Source organism: Echeneis naucrates, chromosome 5, assembly GCF_900963305.1.
Source record: "Echeneis naucrates chromosome 5, fEcheNa1.1, whole genome shotgun sequence".
Taxonomy (NCBI): Eukaryota; Metazoa; Chordata; class Actinopteri; order Carangiformes; family Echeneidae; genus Echeneis; species Echeneis naucrates.
In genome coordinates, this window is record NC_042515.1 from 7,064,331 (window position 1) to 7,086,304 (window position 21,974).

The window sequence follows — 21,974 nt, forward strand, 5'->3', positions numbered from 1 at the left end:
ACAAGAGTTCACAGCCACTAATCTACAGTGCTGTTTAACACTGAATCATAAGGAAAAGTGATGTGTTGATTTAAGTAACAAACCTGAAAACACCAACTGTCCATCATGCATCAGAAAATTTAAGGTTCAAAAGCTGCAGATACCAAATGCTTTTATCCAAAATAGAAAACCACAACGAGCTGCTAGCAGATTCAAAGAAATCTTTCTGTGAGGCTCGAGTGTCAGATAATCTTTGTGTTCTCTATTCATTCACCTTCAACAACTTCTGTGTTTCCAGGTCGCGGGGTGCTGGAGCCAATCCCAGCTCACATTGGGTGAGTGCGGGGTCAGCCTGGACAGGTCCAGTCCATCACAGGGCCAACACACAGAGACCAACAAGCACTCAGACCTCCAGACAATTTAGAGTCACCAGTGCCAGTGAGATTTATGAAATGAAATATTGGTATTGTGTTAATAATACATGATAATATGGACATGGCAGATGTTAGGCCTAAAATATATCAGTTCTTTTCAGTTTCTGTTAAGTAATATGAAATTGTTCATTTTTAAAACCAAATTAAAATGTAATTTGTTTTTCTGTTTGAACAGACAGAAAAAAAAAGTGTGGCAGACACAGAACCTCTCAAACACAGCATGAACATTTTACATATCCTTTATTATAACATAATAAGAACATACAGAAAAATATGTTTGGTCCATGAAAAAGTCTGCAGATTCAAACAATACTGCAGTCTGACCCCCAGCCCAGTGTTTGTTTCACACCCTAAAAGTTCCTGCACCTCATTTCAAATCATGCCCTTGCCCAAACCCACATTAGTGTATTCTTGGAATTTGTTAATGAAATGCACACATGATAAGTTTCAGCTGGGACCCTGAAGCTCATCCTCAACAGGGCAACAACCGTTAAACCTGAGAGGTGTCAGGTCTTCAGCCAGTGCACAAAGAAGCTACAGCTCTTCACATCTGCTCATCCGCTTGTCAGACTGAGCTTGTTGAAGAGTTTATGGCTTCTCTGCACATAGTTAAAATACACAAAACTAAAAGCAGGATATTCAACTCTTCCCAGTCTGCAGGCAACAGGAATGCTGTGTGCATTTCACCCTGCAGAGCAGAGATTCGTCAAATGTCTGCTGACTATACGCTGCAGAGAGCTAAATCACTAGGCTCTGAGAGCGAGGGTCGTTCCATATAAATACTGGTTCAACTATCTGAGCGTAGACAAAGAGTTAAGAAAAAGATCTGCCAGGATAAGAGATACAATTATACTTCACATCCATCTTCAGTTTTTTATGCTCAGTATTTACAAAACTATATAGACTAGAGGTACTCATACTAGCTACTTCCTTGATAATCTGTACTAGCTAACAAGACAAGTACTGATATAATACATATTTTGAAACAATCCATCATTGATGACAAAAAACAAAAAAAGGAAAAAACTTCATACTAAATGGCACTCTTACCAAAAAATAACTGCTTTACCACAGCTATGTATTTTCTGACAAACTGTGGCACAAACTGTCAAAACAAAAAACGAAGACCGATGTACAGCCAAGCAGCCTGATCGATTACAAACACAATCACAACAAATATCTAACAGAAAGGGCAAGCATCAGAGCACCGATCTGCAGTAGGAAACGCAGGTTGACTTCCCAAAAAGGTGGTGGGGGATAGCTCTGCTGCATAATAAATACATTCCAAATGATTAAAGGTATTTTTAGCTGCAGGAGCAAAATACATTAAAAGTTGACAACCACAATCTGCCCTCTGCGTTTCATTTGTACACAGCCAGTTTTTTGTGTGGGCAAATGTCAAAATGACAGGGAATGCTTCCAGGCAAAGCTTAGACATGCAAGAGAAAATACATTGTGCTCAAGGAGGTCTGTTGTGAGGAAAAAGGGAAAACAAAACCCGAAAAAAGAAAAAAGGCGGCGCAACCAACAGGGAGTAGCTGCAGGGTGAAGTAAAAAAAAAATTAAAATAAAAAATAATAATAATCAAAAAACAAACAAACATCCTATTTAACAGCATAACCATCTAGCATCTATGTTTCTAAGTTTTGTCAGAAGTCAGTTTCAAAGTTTCTCATACACGCGCATACACACACACACACACACACACACACACACTAGCCGTCTACACTGGGCTGTCGTCTTGTCTGCCACTTGTGGTCCAATTTGTTTAGGTGTTCCTTATGCCGAGCGCCTGCTCCAGCTCCTGTCGCCTCTGCTGGACCTGCAAGACATTTTCACACAGATTTAATCTCCAGACAAAACTGTTAAAAACGTACCTAACTGATCAATGGATTAGTTTCAGAACTGTCGACATTTTGATAAACTGTTTGTTTTCGGTTAGTGTGTTTTCCAGCAAGAAAACTAATCTCTCAAATATGAGGAACGTTTTGTTGTCTTAAAATATGAGACAGTAAATTGATTAACTTGTGTATGAAAGTATTCTTTTACCCTCTGTCTTTTCCAGGGATTGGAAGAAATTCAAGTGGGCATTTAATTATTTTGTTATTGATAAAGAAAAAAGTTAATGTTCTAGTTAAAGGGTTTCAACACTATAACCACTTTACAATAGAAGACTGAAAAATATGTAATGAAATAGCAAACACACTCTGATATTTAAGTTGTGGTTACTTTTAAAAACAGGACATATCAAATGATCATTGGTTGCTGCTCTTAAAGATCAAAGATCAGAAGCATGAAACTATCCATTCAACAGTTGTTGAAATTATTTCTGGTTTGGGACCGAAGTGGCACTATGGAACAAATTTAACAAAAATAAAGAAAGGAAACGCAGGAAGAAGAATATGCAGAGGAAAAACAGATCACCTTGGAGTAGAAGTAGCGACAGACTGCCTCCTGGGCCCATGGCTGGTAGTAAAACTCTGCCCTTCGCTCTTCCTCTGGGTTTCCAACAACATCTGTCATCGTCTGTTCAGAGAAAAAACAAAACAATAAAAACTGCATCTTAAGTGGCTTAAGGCTGATGAAGTGAAGCAGATAAAACCCTGAAAAAAGGATAAATAACAGCCACCAAAGCAACTGAATCAAAGAATGACTGGAGCTATGATGAACATACTGTCACATTCTGCCAGCTCTTTTTCTGATAAGCTGTTGCTGGGGGCTGGCAGCAGAGTTCTGGACTGAATTCATTCAATTTCACAGAGAATCGGCTGAACAAACACTGCAGGTGTGTGACAGCTGGTCAGCACTTAATCGGCTCTCTCGGCACTCAGAAGGGAGCCTGGCACGCTCCCAGTCAGACCTGTTATTAAATGTTTCACACTATTTTGACTCTGTCCTCTTGTCTTCCACCCGAGTTCGCAGCGTGAGCCTTGAGTGACTGGTGTCCATGTACTTATGCAACTGTCTTGCCAAGGTTGAACCTTTGGCTTACATCTACGTCACTGTGAAAGCGCAAACCACACCAGGATCAAATACCCTACAACACAAAGGCAAGATGTTATCTGAATATATAATTTACTCAGGCTTAGCATTTCCAGTGCACATAATTTATTTTCTGCTATTTTCTTTAAGGGATGCATTTCGAGTAGCTGTCAAGAGTTTAAAATGCCATTCAAGCTAGTTATGTATCATCTATTGTTGATAATGACAGCTTTTTTGAGAAAGAATTTAGATGTGGAAGGAGTTTCTTTTTCTTGTACCTACTTTTACCTTGCATGCTGCTGATGGTGATTCCCTTCATCCCTCAAAATAACCCAAACATACAAATGCTTGCAGCTATTGAATTCAAATGGGTTTTCTATGTTGTCAAGCAGATTTTGTGTGCATCGCTGATTATCATTATTAGGAAAGATGGACCTGAGAGTCCCTTTTTTTTTTTTTAAACAAATCTGAGTATCAAAAGCTCTGCACTTCCACTTTTGGACTTGGACACACACACCAAAAAAAAATAATAAAATAAAAAAATCACTGCACACCAGGGATTGTCTCTCCTTCCAGGTTGCTCACAGATTTATATTCACTCTGGACTCTAGTACGGGAGCTTGGAGAAGTCTAGCTCAGAAAATGTTTAACCAACTTCACTGATTGTCAGTGCTGAAGCTGAGAGCAGACATGTCTCCATTTAGTCTTATGGTCATTCATCAAGATCTCTCCCTTAATCACATTACAATTCAAGGGAAAATGGTGTCTTTTGGCAGTTAAGTGGAGTAACAACAGCAGTGACAGTAATGCCAAGAGAATTTAGTGCTTCAAGTTGAAATTGATGACTCAGGCCTCCAACTCAAAACACTCGAAATCTGTGTGATGCCTTTGGATCCATGGAGGCTACTGTCAGTGGAGAAAGTGGATATTGCTGCTTCTCCATCTCTCTGATCCACATGGGACTTGTATCTTAATGATTCTTGAGCATTCAGGTTTAGAGGAGTACTTACTCCTCTAAATGACTTCATATTCATGCTTTTGAGTTTAGGGGGGAGAACCTTTTTCAAATATTTATAAGGAGGACCAGAAACACCTCATGTGTTCAGAGATACTGGACCATAAGTTATACAAAGAACCTATTTGAGGTCATGACGGGCAGACTGACCTTGAGGTCTCTGCACTGGGACTGCAGCCAGTCGTTGATAAAGCCCTGAGGATCTCTGGCAAAACTCAGCATGAACTCTCTCTGGGTTTTCAGCTGGTTAATGGTCTCAATGGTTTCATGGATCTGTGGAGAAACAAAAAGTGCTATCAATTTAAAGTTATTAACAAGGAATGAATGAAATATTAATTGGCTGTGATTCATTAAAGCAGCATATCACATTCAATTAATAAGCTGAGGAAAGACTGGGGTATACTTTACCAAAGCCATGGGCTCCTTTTATCAAGAACTACAAAGCTAAGCTCGACAACTTCTTTTGAAATAAAAAAATGTTCCTGCCCAAAAATCAGCAGAGCTCTTTCCATTTATTTGCATAACATTAACATCCTCAAACAAGTTCTTTGGCACTGATGCTATTGAACCAGTTTGAAAATTCTCAACTGCTTCTCAATCAAGTCTGATGCAATAGAAAGCTCTGTACAATCATTTAAGGCAAAAGAGTGTTTAAGCAGACTCTCCCTATTGGCCATTTACAGAGGAAAGCATTTTGAATAGTGTTTCTGCCCAGGCGCAGGTGAAGTAGATACAGAGTGTCCTGATTTTCCCTTCTAATGGTCTTCATGCTGCACTTTACACTTCACTTCTTCATGCTTTTCATCTTCACCGTCATCTTTATTCCTCCTCAAACTGCCTGATAACCGTAACTTCATAAAAATAATAATCCGGAACAACTTCCCTCTAACTTTCCCTTTAATTAGGATCATACCTTTAGAATTTAGAGTCACCAGTTAATGCAAACATGTCGTCTTTGGATGGTGGGAGGAAACCCACAGAAAGGCTCAAGGCAGGGAACCAAACCTGCAACCTTCTTGTTGTTGGTGGCCAACACGGCACTAGCACAGCGGCTAACCACACTATGCTGCCGTGCTGCCCCACTGATATTTAATTTTGACCATTTTCAGACAGGACTGCATATTTGAATAAGGCTGTAGACTTTAAAAGACCCACTCTGTGAATCATTGCCATAGATATAACACAAATATTCAGCATTTGTTACTGGTTCTGTACATTTTCCCAATTTAATGAATAAATATAAAAATTTTCTCCAAAATGTACAGACATGTACACACTAAAACATCACTGCAGTAACAAGACTGATTAGGTTAAGTCAACTGAAAAGCTTAGTGCTTTGCTGAACTCAATTTGCAGACTAGACAGGCTTATAAATTACATTTATTGTTGAGATAAAATGACTGCAGTCCTGAAACCAGCATAAGGTGTGACTCACGGTCACGGTTAGAGACACAGGAGAAAATGACAGGCTGATCAGTTCACATTTAATGGTCTGGGCAACCTATCTTTACACTCTAGGCATGAAAAAGGTGTTATCTTTGGTTTTACATTGATTAAGCTATCTCTAAGTCCAAAAAACTCAGTCAGGCTCAGCTTCCAATATTACACAGGAAGGAACAGGATGTAGCAATTGTCACCAAGTCCAGAATGAGGTATAAAAAAAAGAATGACACCTCCAAACTTTCAACAAGTTGACTGGTCTGTGACAAGTTAGCATTATAAATACAAAGACAACACAGGCAGCGTCTTCCCAAAGAAAGGCTGCGTGCAATATCAATATGACTGCAGCCATCCAAGCTAATGTAATGGCTGCCAGCAGGAGGTCAAGAACACCCAATTGACCTCAAAACTGGCTGGAGAATAGAGGCAATAACACACAGGCAACAATTTAACTGAGCAGATATGTATGAAACTGCCCACAGCGGGGCCCATAAAATAGGGGGGAGGGAAAAAAAAGATCTACCAAAACACAAAGACATCGACACTTTGCTCAATGAGCTGGGCTGGGATGAGAAAAAAAGAAAAGACCCATTCGCATTACTTTCAAATCGATTGTGCTTAAATGCCCTAAAGGAGTTTGAGCAAATGAAAGCTGCCAGATGAAAAGTGACTAGACGCTATAATTATAAAAAAAAAAAACAAAAACAAAAAAAAAAAACTACTTCTTGATAGAAAATGTTGCAAAAAAATTAATAAGTGCTGCTGAAACTAACTAAAAAAACCCCGATCTAATGTCTTACATTGAGGTAGGGTAAAAGATCAAAACCTCACAAAAACAGCAGGAAATGGGAAACGAGCCCCCATTGTGAACACACACAGTGCTGTTAGGTCTCTCACAGTCAAACACAAACTCTGGCATGTCCGTTAAAAGAGCAGGGGGTGGTTGCCTGTACCTTGTTGTCCAAGCCTGCTATTTCCTGCTGACTCGCTGTGGAGAGCAAGAAGGAGTTCATCTGGGTCTTCAGTGTGTCATCCACCTCCACATCAATATCATAGCAGGCTGTCTTCTTTTGGTCATTGGGGTCCACACTATTAAGAGTTAGTGTTGTTTATACAGTATTTACTTATTTTGTGTTATCTCACATTGGCAGTGGGTGATTCAATTATCAGTAAGACTGAACAGGATCCTATTTCATAGCTCCCAAACATTATTATAATTTTTTTGCCACAAAAACTGAAAGGGCCAAACACATACCAAAGGCTTAAAAAAATTGCGGATTAATGAATTCAGAAAATTGGAATCTGTTTTTGTAAGCTTTTCATTGTTTGGCGCTTCTTGGTCAAAATGCAAAATTGATTTCTCTATATGTTGGAATGGGCATCGAGGCAATGATAGGATGAAATGCAATGTGAAGACATCATCTTGGTCTCTGGAGAATTATAATTGGAAGTGACCTCTATTTTCTTTACAGACAACAAAATAGATTAATTCATCATTTTTACATCTTTGGAAACTGGGTGGGTTTCCATCGACCAGTTTTAATGCGCTTTCTCAATTTTAGTATTATGCACTGGGAACAATGAACATTTGGGGAATAAAACAAGCTAGGTCAAACATTGGTGTATGAATAAAAAGCTAAAATTTATGAAAAATTAATAAAAGAAACTGAAAAAATAAAAATCTCTGCAACACTCACTCAAACATCAAACTGTTTTGAGCAATTATAGGTCAAACATAAATTTTACTTTTCATAATGTTTTCCTCAGCAGTTGGGTTTAACTGATGGCTTTCATAAATTTTTTAAAAAGTAATTTTTTCCTGCACCTTATTTCGCAACAGCTTAATAGGACAACTGGTGCCATCATCTTTGCAATAATAATCACAATACAGTCATAAATGGGAAGTATCTAATTTTCTTTGGTAAAATCTTTTCCAAATTTAATTCAAGTTTGCCCAATATTTGGTTGCAAAACTGGCCAGTGTAGGTGCCCTGCACACTCTTTTTTAGGTTACCTGATCACATGATTGATGATGATGGGCTCTGGGGGCATCAGGAGTGCATGCAACCGCTGTGGGATCTCAGAGAACTTCATTCGCTGGGTCTCAAAAATCTGCAAATGAGGACAATCCTCAGTTACAGCAGGTAGTACTACTACACACAATATCAAGGGGGACTAATCAAATAAAAATAATTTAAAAAAGAGGCTCTTTTAAGCAGCGCAGGTGTTGAAGTGGTTTGCATGCGTGCACTTATCACAGCATAAGGCTGTTTGACAGTATAAAAATTAGACACTGGGGTGACAAAAAGAAAATCCATTGCACTGAAGAAAGTGTAAAATTATGGTTTTGAGTTTGGTAGTGGCATTCCCACAGATTTTTTTTTTTTTTTAATCAATGTGACCATTTGGATAGCATAACCACAGTGAATGATTTTCAGCATGCGTGAAAGCTGATCATCTTTCTTCTGGACTGGGAAGAAGACAAAGGTCTGAATCAGGGAGTTGGCTAGATAACCTTTATAAAGCAGTGATAAATAGGAAAGCTTACTTTTCTGATAATGTCAGAATTTATTAATCTTACAATCTTTGAGTCAAAGTCAAAGCCTTGTTTGATATTGGATTTTGGGTCTATCTCCATACACCAAATTTTCATACGGATATAAAAAATGTAATTTAACGACATACTGCAGACTTGCAGGGAAATCAGAGCAGGTGACTTTGACTTTGTTCTGCTGCACAGCATCTTATGTTTAACATATTTGTGCTCTTAACAAACTACTTTCTCCTTTGGTCCATTCCTTTTTTCTCCAAGGGTTTGTTGGTCTCTGTTCTCTGTTCAAATGTGTTATGACTTCTCATTTTTACTCATTGTGTCATTGCATTATTCAAAAAACAGCTATTAAAATCACAGCCCTGTTCAATATTTGCTTTATCCAAAATCAAAGTAGGGCATTTAAGAGTAGTAAATGTGAACATGCTGTGACATGCATGTCAAGTGAAATTTCTTCCATATGTTACGTTCGTGGGAATTCAACACTAACTTTGTGCAATATTCTGTTTATGTTGGCAGAGTGGAAAAGAATGCAACGAGAAACTCGCCAGTGACCCAGAAACAATGAGAGTTGCCATAAAAGGACAGAAAGTAAGGGCCGAGAAAGTGACTGTGCAACTTCAGGAGCAGTCATTAAGACGACAACTATGATAGCGGATCATCCCAGCTTTATGGATCAGCTACAATTTGTATTCATCAGTTAGGTTACAAGGAAATATTTCCTCTTCTAATCTATATTGAAATAAAATAATGAATTTTACAACAGGAATCCACTCACCTGCTGCAGGTACTTGTCACAGTTGATGAACTCACGCTCATGAGGGTCCTGGAGTTTGTGAGTCTTTACGTACTGCCACAGAGCCTGAATTATGACAGGTCTGGTCTGGGTGTGGATACCCAGCATACGAGCCAGTCGGGGGTCCAGCTTGAATTGGGGGGGCTGTTTGGACAAAGATAAATTTGCTGTTTGAGTATGACTCTGGGTCTCTTGCATTAACCTTTCTCAGATTAAATGTTTGAAGAGCACTTGAAGGCGACATACCACCACAGTCTACCTAGAGGCAGTTAAACCCTTTAGTGCTTACCTGGTAGTCAAGCATGAGCAGGACGGTGCAGCGAACACCCACATCACCTGGCCTCTTCACCTGAAATCCATCCGTCTCCTGGGTGGTGGCAGTCCTATGCCACTAGAATCACCAAGAACATATTAGCACCAATTACAATATTTACTAATCTGTTTGCAACCTTGCATTCATTATTCATTTGACAGAAACCATTTCAAGAGTCCGTACAGCATGTTACATGAGCATTTAATCCAGTGATCACTTTAATTGGTACACATGCATTCAATTCTATCCAAATGCTCTAAATTAAAGTGGACTTTAATTATGTATAGAGACGTTTCTGCAGTGCTTTTACAGTTGCAGGCATATTAACTGGCCATTAAGTGACAATTGAACTAACAATAGTGACGTGAGATGACACATTTAAAAATGGGTCTTAAATTTTGTGACCCACTGAATAAAATAAACTAACATAGTAAGTGGCTGGGATGACACAAAAACATAAAAATAATTACATTGGGTATGGGTAAATATATCATCATATGTATATTTAAGTACATAAAGTAAATACTCTTACCTCCACAAGGTGATTATCTGGACCGTACAGGTCCTTGTCCAACTCAATTACCAGGGACTTGAAGAAAGAGGAAAACTTCCTCTTCTGCTTGGTGGCTTCATATTTGGACACGGCTGTCTGTACAGCAGATATTGTTGTTGGAAATGAGGGGGGGGGGTTGTTCTTATAGGACTTAATTAAAAACACGCTACAGCTTAATTCATTTCATATTAGACTGGGCTGCCTGAACAAACAAAACATATATGCATTTCAACTTACATCTTCCAACAGACGCCCTTCAACACGTAGCTCCCACGATGCAACTGTGCCTTCTCCATCCTCTGCATCTGGCTTTGCAGGGTTGAAGGTGTTGGATATGAAGATCCGAAGCTTTCTCTTTTGCTAAAAACAAGCAGTCATAACACATTTACTTTTAAATTAATGTGTTATGAGTCATCTTGGAGATCAACATTGATAGACTACCTTCTTTATTGAATCCTGTGAGTAAAATAGTTTTTCATTAGATTAAGGAAATTTCATTCAGTCAATGAAATGATAGCTCCACTGTGATCCTGTGTGGTTCAATTTGAGATAAAATCAATATCTGTTGAAAACAATCACTAATAGAATGACATTGAAACGTCCGCCAGGCATGTTGTTTACCTCTAAAGCAATAATGACTTTTTACTTGTGTGTAAACAACCAATATTTACTTTCCATTAAAATAAAAAAAATGGTTTCAGCATCTTTCTTCAAAATTAAATTTGGGCTGAAGCCTAAAAACTAATCCACCATTTATATGGCAGCCTGTGAAATGTATGAACTCAATCACATACACATTTTGGATTAACAAGGTTTAACAAAATGGTAGTTAAAACCGTCCAGCTGATGAATGACCTGGAAATGTATTTCAGGTTTGAAGTGAACTGAATGAGAAAGTTGAGGAGAGTACAGTTAAATTGAATCATACCTTAATGGGCCGCTTGAGGGCCTCCTGAATGTCAAGCCTTTTTCGCATAATAGTCTGGTCCAGCTTCCTCTCAAAAGCCAGTAGATCCATGTAAGCCTGAGACTCTGGGACCAGTTCTCTGATCTGGAACAGAAGAGAAAATATTGATAACACTAATCCAACATTTAACAAATGCGTATTTCAAAGAACTCAAGTCTCAAAAAAAATAAAAAAAACTGTCAGAGCCCAAACACACCAACTATCAGATATATCTGTATACAACCTATCACAGGAATGAAAAAGCAAGCATGGCTGCAAGCTAGTTTGAAGATACATGAACTAAACAAATCAAGCTCACGGCCCAAATTATGGGTGATAAGGTGCCACATCAAAAATACTGTCACTGTATTTATTCATTTACATTTTTTCCATTTCTATCACACATAACAATAACTAATCAATCATAGAAGATTTCATGGATCTTGAGAAGGCACAGAAAATTGTCTAATAAAATAATTGAATGCCAGTGGTTGAAAAATAGTATTGGAGATTTGGTAAAAATCACAAACATATTTTTCGTAATATTACTTCCCACAGCAGGCTTGGAAAATGATTTAAGGACACTGTCAATGAGAGTTGCTTATTAAACATAAGAATTTTATACCTTTTGGAAGAAACCTAAAAACCTAAATCAATGCTTGACTTTTTTGCCCTATGGTTAGAGAGAGGGACAGGGAAACGAACTTAAGAGCTTGTTCTGGTCCACTTTGTCAGATTTTATTAAGGGGAAGAAAAAAAGTCCTATCATCATAGGCACCACCACTCCACAAGCGTGACAAAATGTCAAGTACACTCACAATGAATCCTACAGCTCTTTAAAGACCAACTCTCCTTTTTTCAGAGCCACCTGAATTAAAATCCACAAGAATTTAAATGTAATCTCTCCAATACACTCAAGGCCAGAGTGAATGCATTTTCATGCACCGGTGTTTGACTAATACTCACCCTCTGAGGTAGAATTTTATCAGCCATCTTCTTCTTTTTTGTGCTGTAAAAACAAATTATCCAAATAAAATGGGTTTTAGATTAGTCAGAGAATCTCTGAGTCTTTACAACAAGACAAAGATCCTGATGCTTTATTAAACTCTTTAGTCTGAGACTACATATACAATAACAGGGACATATGAAAACACCACGTGAAAAATGACACTGGATTAACTATCACAATAACAAACTTGCATAAGGGGTTGGGGGTGTGACTTACTGCTGATTACGGTTCTGCTGCTGCTGAACCTGCTGAATCTGTTGGGGGGCCGGCCTCTTGCGAGATGGGTCCATCACACCAGGCATCCCAGGGCGAGACACAGGGCTATTGCCGTATCCTGGGGGGCCCATGGCTGGTCCCTGTGGTGTCATACGGCTGGATGGTGGCATACCTGGTCTCTGCACAGAAACAAAGACAAAAATGATTGGTTAAACAAAACATTTTAGAGAAATACTTTTCTGGGTATTCATTTTTTCTTTCTCTTAGTCTTTGAATCTTGAGCATGAACCAATATGTCCAACAGCTTTGAGGTGTTGAAAATAAGAAGCAGACTTCTTTTGTGTTTGCCATTTTGATCACCTAATCTGTTCAGTCTGCAGGACTCTCTGTACAAGGTTTTAACTTGTGTTTGTCATTCACCATTAGTGTTGGCAACAAAAGAAAACTCTGTAGAAGGTTATCCTTTATACCATCAGCACATAGTATTGATTGGTAATTATTTTTCATAATCAATTAATCAAGCTTTCAATAGCAAAAAATGCCTAATGACGATAGTTTTAAATGACAATACACATAAGGCGTAATGCAACTATGATTTCCATTCTCTGAGTTATAGACAAAATTAGATTGATTAATAATAATAATAATACAAAAAAACATATTTGATTGGAGCCCCAAAAGTGTATATATTTTTAGCTAAGGTATATTCTACGTAAACCAAACTGTGTACCGATGTTCCGACCAAAAGTGTGCTGAAGGTCACAAGGACACTTGTATGACTAATTGTGCTCCCTCTGACAATGCTTCTAAGGTAATAATGTAACGCAGGCTGTAATCCATGTCAAAAAACTGAAAAGAAAAAAAAAAAGAAAAAGAAAAAGAAAGGGCAGTTTAGTAACATCATGCATATAATCAGACTACACATCTGTCTGTGGTGGGAAACACCCTGCACCATCAACTGCTGAAACCAGATTTAATGAAACCCTCAGACATCATCATGCTTTTTAATCTATGGGGGTTAGGGTTAGATTAATAAATAAATAAATACATAAATTATGATAATAAAAAGAGAAAAACGAGAAAAAGCACCTGCAATGTAAAGCCATCTGTGTTTCTAAGGTATGTGTGTGAGGTTAAAGCTTTGAAATAGCTTTTGAGGGAAATAAAAAGCTGATCAACCTCTTAAACCTGACATCATTCTGTGTTAATTTGTAGGGATATTGTCTGATAAAACACCTAATCGATCAGTGCTAAAAGCTCAACGCTACTTGGACAATCAGCATATCATGGTGTATGTGTTATTATTACCTCAGACAAATCTACGCATTAAAAAACTGAAAGCACACTCAAGAGCTTTGTACCAAGAAAATACATGCATTACTTTTCATCATTAAATGGTAGTCCCTCAACAAGAGGTCAGAACAACTGGCATGCCAACTTCTTCAAACAAGCAAACACAGAATAAACACAGTAACCAACTCACCAAACCATGTGCTAAAAACTCAAAAAGCCGACTTCGAGTATCTGACTGCATGAGTGTAGATGAGAACAGCAGACAAATGACAAACCAGCTTGCAGCTTCCCCTCCAGTCGTCAATACACCAAATGAGACAGTTGAAGGGACTCTCTCCTCAGCCTTTGCCGTTGGGTAGAAGTGAGGAAGAGTAACGAACACTGACTTATCAACAATATAGACTAGATGAATGTACTCTGCCTTTTCCACAAAGCGCAGTGTGGGCAGAAAGGGACTGTATGTCGATCATTCAGTGCTTTTTACTCTATACATTAGCACAACCTTGGATTAGCTGAGAACAAGTGGATTTCTGAGTATTTTTTTCTGAATATGAAGCCTCTTTCACTCTGTTGTGAAAGGCTGCTTGTATGAGTGAAAGCAGTCAAGGGCATCAGGAAAAAAAAAGCTGTACCAACTGTTCACTGAACTGTTTCAGCCTCCCAGTAGCTAGCACCAAACAATTTTGTTTTTCATCATGGCTCTAAAACAGACGATATTAGCTGGAAATGACCAATGATTCAATATAATTCTGCTCGGGAAAAAAAAACACTGGAGCAAAGATCAGGGTATGAAAATTTTAACTCTAATTCTATAGGACACCGTTTTGCAAGACATACTGGAAAGGGAAGCTGTAACACGTCTAACACAACAGTAACCTCTCTGATTAACTGAAAAAATAATCCACAGATTAATGAAAGAAGGTAAAGTGCCTCTGTGTTCTGGAGTGGCGACCAAATGTGTTGTGAGAACTTGAAACCTGCAGTTCATATATTCTGAAAATGAATATGTAAAGTTGACAACACCCTGTATTAAACTTGAAGAAACATTATTTGCATACCTGTGTCTGTGTGTTTCAACAGTGACAATTTTTTGTGCAACACAAAAATGTAATAAATCTGTTTAGTGAGGAATCAGCGCCATTACTTTTATATGAAGGCGCATAACTGATGTACAACAATAATATTAGTTACTTTTTATGTGTCCATGAGGACTAATTCATGGGAAACCTGAACAGGGAGCAATGCATACTTTCAGATGACTTAACACTGCTCTTTATAGAAAAAGTCATCGTTGTAGACAGACACACTGAAATCTATTCCTTACATAGAGCAAAAACAAAAGGCAGGACGACGTGCAACAGATAGACAGCAGCATTTCCAGAACTTAATATCACCAGTGCAACAGATTACACGAAAACAATTCCTTTCAGTCTCAGTCAATCTGCTGTTTATTTTTAGTATTTTATTAAAACTTGTTTTGTCTGAGAGATGAGTCCCTGAGGTGAAGATGACATCTCCAAATGTTCTTTTTCTTCATCACTCCAACAAAAAGATCATTTTAACACATTAGAAGGGACAAATCATGGATTTTCTAACTCACCTAATCTGACCATGACTAATTTAAACCCATTTTATAAGTGAATCGTTATGATTGTATCTGTAACCAAGTCGAACAGCTGCAGCGAGAGTTTGAAAAGCTCAAACTTTCTTACTTTAAAACCTTGACAGAGCAGGTCAGCAGGTTTACCACATGCAGGGAATGATGTGAGCTGTGTGACCTGGATAACACCAGCTATAAAACACAGCAGGCAGGCAGGTCCTGGTTTGAGCTCGTCCTCAGTTTCTCTGCTCGATGTGGGCAATTTTGCATTTCACTGAAATTGCAGGCTTGTCGCTCACTAGCACAAATGTGTGCTTCTTGTTTTTGCAGCTTTTAAAACGTTAGCGTTAACAAAACCTTGGACCTTTTCATGGAGAGTGAAAGCTGTTTGTTGAAAGTTTGCCACTGTTGACGCTTTCTATTCTCGCCTCATTTGTGTTTTCTGCGAGGTTGGCGGCCGGTGCTAGCAGCTAGCATCGTTAGCGGGCTAAGCTAATTGGCTACCGTGCCCAAGTAGCTTTCTTCCCGTTAGCGGGCGGGAGGGTTAGTGAATTCAAACTACAACCAAACTCTCCCGGTTCGGCCAAAGTGCTCGGTGAAAAGAAACAAAAGAAACAAACAAAAAAAAAAAAACTAAACAAACTTCATCGGGTTTTCAGCCGTGCTGCAGCCGCGTCAGTCGGAGCCGGGGCCCGCACCGCCGGCGGTGCTTCACGCCTGCTCCCAGTGACAAAGCAACGGCAGGACGCTTTGTTCTAGCGGACGGGCTAACGAGTCAGGAGCCAAGATGGAGCGATATCTTACCGGGTACCCAGGCCCAGGCATCGGGGAGCGGTACATGTGGTTCTGGGCGGCTGACGACGGTCCCATCCTTCCGGACGGCGTCCCCGGCCCCATGCCCGGTCCTGCGCCCGGTACCGGTGGCCCCGGTCCCATTGCTCCGCCGCCACCACCCGTCGGTGCCGTCTGAAACCCCCCTCTGGCCGCCATCTCCTCTCTGAATGTCGCCGCCGGTGGAAGCACGGAGCTATCGCGAGAACAGAGTTTGGGGTGATGGGGTCGAAGCCTGGACGGCCTCTGCTGGAGGGTGGAGGTACTGATGGTGGTGGTGATGGTGGTGATGGTGGAGGTACTGATGGTGGTGATGGTGGTGATGGTGATGACGATGATGGTGGAGGTACTGATGGTGGTGATGGTGGTGATGGTGATGATGGTGGAGTTACTGATGGTGATGACGGTGATGGTGGTGGTGATGGTGATGATGATGGAGGTACTGATGGTGATGATGATGGAGGTACTGATGGTGATGACGGTGATGGTCATGGTGATGATGATGGAGGTACTGATGGTGGTGACGGTGATGATGGTGGAGTTACTGATGGTGATGGTAGTGGTGATGGTGATGATGATGGAGGTACTGATGGTGATGGTGGTGGTGATGGTGATGATGATGGAGGTACTGATGGTGGTGATGGTGATGATGGTGATGATGGTGGAGTTACTGATGGTGATGGTGGTGGTGATGGTGATGATGATGGAGGTACTGATGGTGATGATGATGGAGGTACTGATGGTGATGGTGATGGTAGTGGTGATGGTGATGATGATGGAGGTACTGATGGTGGTGATGGTGATGATGGTGGAGTTACTGATGGTGATGATGGTGATGATGATGGAGGTACTGATGGTGGTGATGGTGATGATGATGGAGGTACTGATGGTGATGGTGGTGGTGATGGTGATGATGGTGGAGTTACTGATGGTGATGATGATGGAGGTACTGATGGTGATGGTGATGGTGGTGGTGATGGTGATGATGATGGAGGTACTGATGGTGGTGATGGTGGTGATGGTGATGATGATGGAGGTACTGATGGTGGTGATGGTGATGATGGTGGAGTTGATGATGGTGGTGATGGTGATGATGATGGAGGTACTGATGGTGATGGTGGTGGTGATGGTGATGATGATGGAGGTACTGATGGTGGTGGTGGTGATGATGGTGGAGTTGATGATGGTGGTGATGGTGATGATGATGGAGGTACTGATGGTGATGGTGGTGGTGATGGTGATGATGATGGAGGTACTGATGGTGCCACTCCCAGCCAGTCCATCGCAGAGCCATTTTCAGCATTCAAAAATCAAAATACAGCACCGGACTGATGCTGACTTATGCTAACAGAGACATGCTGCCTCACTTTTACACTACAATGTGCTTTACTTCCCAACAGGACGGACAAACAGCTCATTTTTGGAGCGTTTCCAAACACAACATAGGCTCAGCAATGGGCAACTGTGTTGAAATGCATGTTGGTACTCGTGTCACATGATATATTGTGCTAAAACAACAAAAGAGCTGAATAAAGCCGGTCCACGTGTTCAACTAGCCCGGACTTCTAGTTACCATGGTTACCAGCGTCAACAAGCCAAGCTAAGGTGAAAGGAGACTTAGCTTTATAGCTAGCTACACTAGCTTAAGCTGAGCTAGCTAAAGTGTGGAGTCGCGTATAAAAAAACGATAAAATGGTTAAAAAAAAATGTCAAAACTACTTAAATCAATATTTGGCATTTTGTGCCAGCTTCCCTTTGTGCCCCTGTGTCCAGTTTTTCATTGTGCTGGTTGTTCCAAGTATCTCAGAGAAGTTGCTAAATTTTTCAGTCTCCATCTTTACTGCCTCTTCATTTGATCCATGAGGGACTCCATGATATTGTGTCAGGACTTCGTCAGGGCCAGACTATGCTCTGCTGATGCAGTAGCTCTTTATGACCCAATCACACATCTGAAAGTGTAGTATGCTTTTTGTGAATGAATTTTAACCTGCAGAATGTAAGCAATCAATTGAAATAACCAAATTGGCATATTTAAAGTAAACTTCACGCCTGCAAATAATATAACTTTTTTTTTTTTTTTTTTTTGAAAGATTGGAAAGACACAACCAAAATGCTAAAAGAAGAATTATTCTTTGGCTATTTTTGGCTTTTTTCAATATTTTTTTTCTTTTTTCATTTTTAGTTTCTCAAAGGCTAATTTGAACTCCAAGTCTCATGTTCTGCTGAATGTCCACAATGGGAAAGAGTTATCACAAAATTGATTACATTCAAGTAAATCTAGATCAAAATATTTTCATTCCCCTCATCAGAGCAGTACTTTATAATTCAGTAAATCAGTCCCTTTGTAAATCACTTGCATCTCTGTGTCAGAATGGTTTCTGAGGAGAAACTTTTTTACATGACCTTCTTTGAATCAATATCTTCATCATTATGTTATATTATCATCTACAGAGACACAGTAAGATGGGATTTCAAACCTCTGAAGTGGTTTCTTAATTGGCAAGTAAACAACAAGCTCAGTAAGGAGCGAATGGGGCTCCGTAAATCAGCTACAAAAGAACACTTGCTTTTTTCCAAACATTGATGTCATTACACTTCCCCCCAATTAGTATGGAGCTACAACAGTACAAAACATGGCATCCCATCTATTTGCATAGCCCATTTGTGTTTGATCAGAGAGTGCCTCTGCATGCGTATGCGAGAGAGGAGGGGGAATAAATTATGTTTTTGGAATGATGTGCAGCCAAATCCTCATTTATAGGACTCAAAAGTATCTGATATGCTGCATTGTGCTTAAAATCTCCAGAGAGGATTTTACAACCATGTGTGTAAGATGATAGACTATTAGCTTATCCTTTGCTGGCTTCCTGACAGCCTCATTTTAAACAAATGAGTCAGGGTTCATGCTGTAAACAAATGAAAGGACAAATCAGGCGGACCCAAGTCTGAAATATGATATGTGTTCCAGTGCGGAGGAACTCAGTGCTGCTATGATTATTAATTCTCCTAACGAGCTGCTGTGAAGTGGAGCCCCGAGGAGCCAGGCTTCTGTCTGATCTATGACAAAACACTGAGCATCCTAATTGCACTCAGAGATCCGACAGGTTAGATTGATACCATTGACATGACTCATCTGACATGCAGGCAGGGGAGAGAGCACGGAGACATGATGGAGCATCAGCAACACTTGTAATATTTATTCCTGCGTGGTACCGATCCAGCAATATGAACTAGGCTAAAGCATACTAATAATCTCTTCTGTGTTTGGGTCAGTAATGGTTCAGTTTGGTTTTACCCAGTGTTTGTGTTTTTTATAATACCATGGCACAGTGGAGGAAGTAGCATCATTTAAGCAAAATTATAAAAATATTTAAATAGCAAATAAAAATGTGTTACTTGAGTAAAATTAGAAAAGTATGAGCATCAAAATATAGTTAAATAACAAAGAGTTTTTATGAAAAATAATGGCCAGTTTTTAATTCGTTTCAGATCAATAGATGATGATAAAATTGGTGTAAATTCAAACTATTTTTTATTCTTGCAGACACTTAATGCATTCTTTGATATGACATCATCATTTACTGATAGATAATAGTTTAAATGAATAGTCCATAATGCAGTGGGGCAGAAATACAAATAATTACTATTTATCATGACACTATGTCAAAAGTTACTGTCATATAATTTCTCAACTGAACAGATTTAAGTATATTTTACTATTTGTTGGTAATAATAAATAATATGTGTAAACAATGTACAACTGGTAATAGTCTGTGACAGTCTTGAGATAAAACCTGAGTGTGCTGTAACACTGGGTCAAAACAACCCATTTGTGTTGGTGAAATTCAACCAGTATCGCATTAGTGTTATATTTACCCCAAATTGAGTAAATGTTGTGTGTGTGTGTTCATATAGTGATTGAAAACAGTCTGCCACTCGGAGGAGTTGTGCAACAGGAGTGTAATATCCTTGTTGATGTCGATAATCAGATGTGATAATACGATTAGGAGGAAATTAGCTCTGGCTTAAAAAGATCCAGAGTCTGTTTAGTGACAACCAAAAGCATGATTAAATTGACAGATGTGGTTGAAGGCACGTGCCCAGCAACTCTCATTAAAATATAACAGCAAGCTTTAGAAGTTCCCTTCATGACAAACGTCTCTCCTCCACACCCCCCGTAAATTACAGCCAACTGCCTGGAGTGATTAGCTAAGGGGGAAGTCTTTTAGGGGCAGTTTGGTCCAGATTCTATTACAAGACAATCACTTTTATAGTATCCGGAGTGGCTGTGTGTCAGCTAACAAGGTAAAAGCAAGGAGAGAAAACAGCTCTGATCTTTTTCTCAAGGAGTGATAGAGGGCATATAGTGATGCCACCTCATTTGGTGCAAAGAGATGGGCTTTCCCCAAATTACTGGATCTGCTGAAAGCAATTAAGGCGGCAAGACTACAGGAACTCACTCATCCACATAAAAAAAAAAAAAAATCTACATCAACATTTCCAGTTTGTCTAAACTCCTGCTGGTATTGCTACCTCTCAAAAAACCCGGCCCTCTTAGCTGAGGAGCCTTATCAGGATGCAGCAAGCATCTTCTGCAGGGTTTCTGTCAATGGCAGGCAGCTCTGCTGTATTCTGACCCGCAGCCGAAGACAAAGACATAGATGCCAGCAGGAAATGAACAGCATTATCTTTTATTTCTTGATTAATTTGTCTTCTTGGCATGTACAACATAAAATCAGGGTTCAAAGTCGTGTTTCAGACATTCAATCAAAATAAAAATAAAAATCTTCATCAGATGTTGGAACTGGTTCCTGGGAGCTTTAACACTTGTATATTAATGCAAGACTACCAGCTGAGGTTTCTCCTCTGAATAATGAAAAATGAATGCAGTGCGCTCACATTTGATAAACAATGTTGAAGTTTGGTTTCCCGCTAAAAAGAAATCATGAAAAAATTATTAGGAAAAAGTAAAGTTCTCATCCTAAAATAAACTTTTGTGGTTGGTGGCAGTGGACAGATGTGCAGCCGTCTGAACAACAAACATGATTTTCTAGGCCCATCATGATTAAGGCTGTATAACTGCGCTGTAATATTCTGAGTCATGCATCACCAATCTGCGTTCTAATATAAGTCGGGCAGTTGGCGGCACCAGATGTACAGTAGCACAAGAGAGAAGCCTGCCCAGAACGCATGGCAACTGGGTGACTGACAATCTCGATAACATTTGTATCGTCTTTGCAAAATATTTCCCATCCATCCTTTTGTCATTCAGCTGAAACTGTTATTACATTTCAAGAGAACCCGACTCTGAGAAGCCGGCGTTGCCGCTTGCAGCTGTTAAACTGTTGCCTAAATTAGTGGTTGAAGCAGATAAGCAATATCTGGTTTAATACCAAGTTTTTGCCCCCAAACCCTTCACTAAATGCAGATTTAATTCCAAGAAGATGTTGCATGAAGCAAAACAACAAAGATAACATGTTGATTGGAGAAAACAGAGATAGTAAAATGTCTTAGATGAGGCTCAGATTCCTTAATCAGATTTTCTGAGAGCTACGTATTTTTGCACATTACGTGGATATGTTTTGCCAATTTAACTGTTCAGCTGAGAGGAGAAACAAAGACTTTAGAGAGGAAACTCATTGATAGGAATAAAACCTCAGAAGAGTAACAATTTCCAAAAATGGTATTTACACTTTATTTATGCTTTGATAACTGAATAGAATAGCCTATTACCTCGAAGATGGAGACAGGATTATCAGAAAGAAAAAACAGTTGGATCAACACGCTATTAATAAATGACAATATATCAAGAAGAATAGTACATTTTCTTTTACATCACCTCTACATACTGGTGGTATTGTGCTTTGATAAGACTTTTGCAACTAGAACACAGATACAGAAAGAATTGAACAGCCCCACACAACTCCAAGGATTTCAGTAATCAACTCTCCCAGAAAAATAAGAAAAGAAAAACTGAATTAAGTTCGCCTCATCCCAGAGTCGAGATACAAGTAAA

The 21,974-nt window shown here is 39.4% G+C and overlaps 1 protein-coding gene across 2 annotated transcripts; it reads right to left on the reverse strand.

Annotated features, from left to right (window-relative positions):
• Positions 1–657: 657 nt before the first annotated feature.
• On the reverse strand, positions 658–16,131 carry smarcd1 (SWI/SNF related BAF chromatin remodeling complex subunit D1). 2 transcript variants are annotated; one of them, XM_029501775.1, is made up of 13 exons: positions 15,932–16,131; positions 12,235–12,413; positions 11,976–12,018; positions 10,992–11,114; positions 10,301–10,423; positions 10,043–10,159; positions 9,487–9,588; positions 9,180–9,341; positions 7,865–7,962; positions 6,804–6,939; positions 4,561–4,683; positions 2,838–2,939; positions 659–2,235 (listed from the first exon to the last, which is right to left on the reverse strand). In XM_029501775.1, the coding sequence occupies exons 1-13, from the start codon at positions 16,115–16,117 to the stop codon at positions 2,182–2,184; spliced, it is 1,548 nt and encodes a 515-aa protein (XP_029357635.1). In that variant the 5' UTR covers positions 16,118–16,131; the 3' UTR covers positions 659–2,181. The 2 variants fall into 2 exon arrangements, with proteins under 2 accessions (XP_029357636.1, XP_029357635.1); XM_029501776.1 differs by lacking the exon at positions 4,561–4,683 and having other exon boundaries at positions 658–2,235.
• Positions 16,132–21,974: the final 5,843 nt, after the last annotated feature.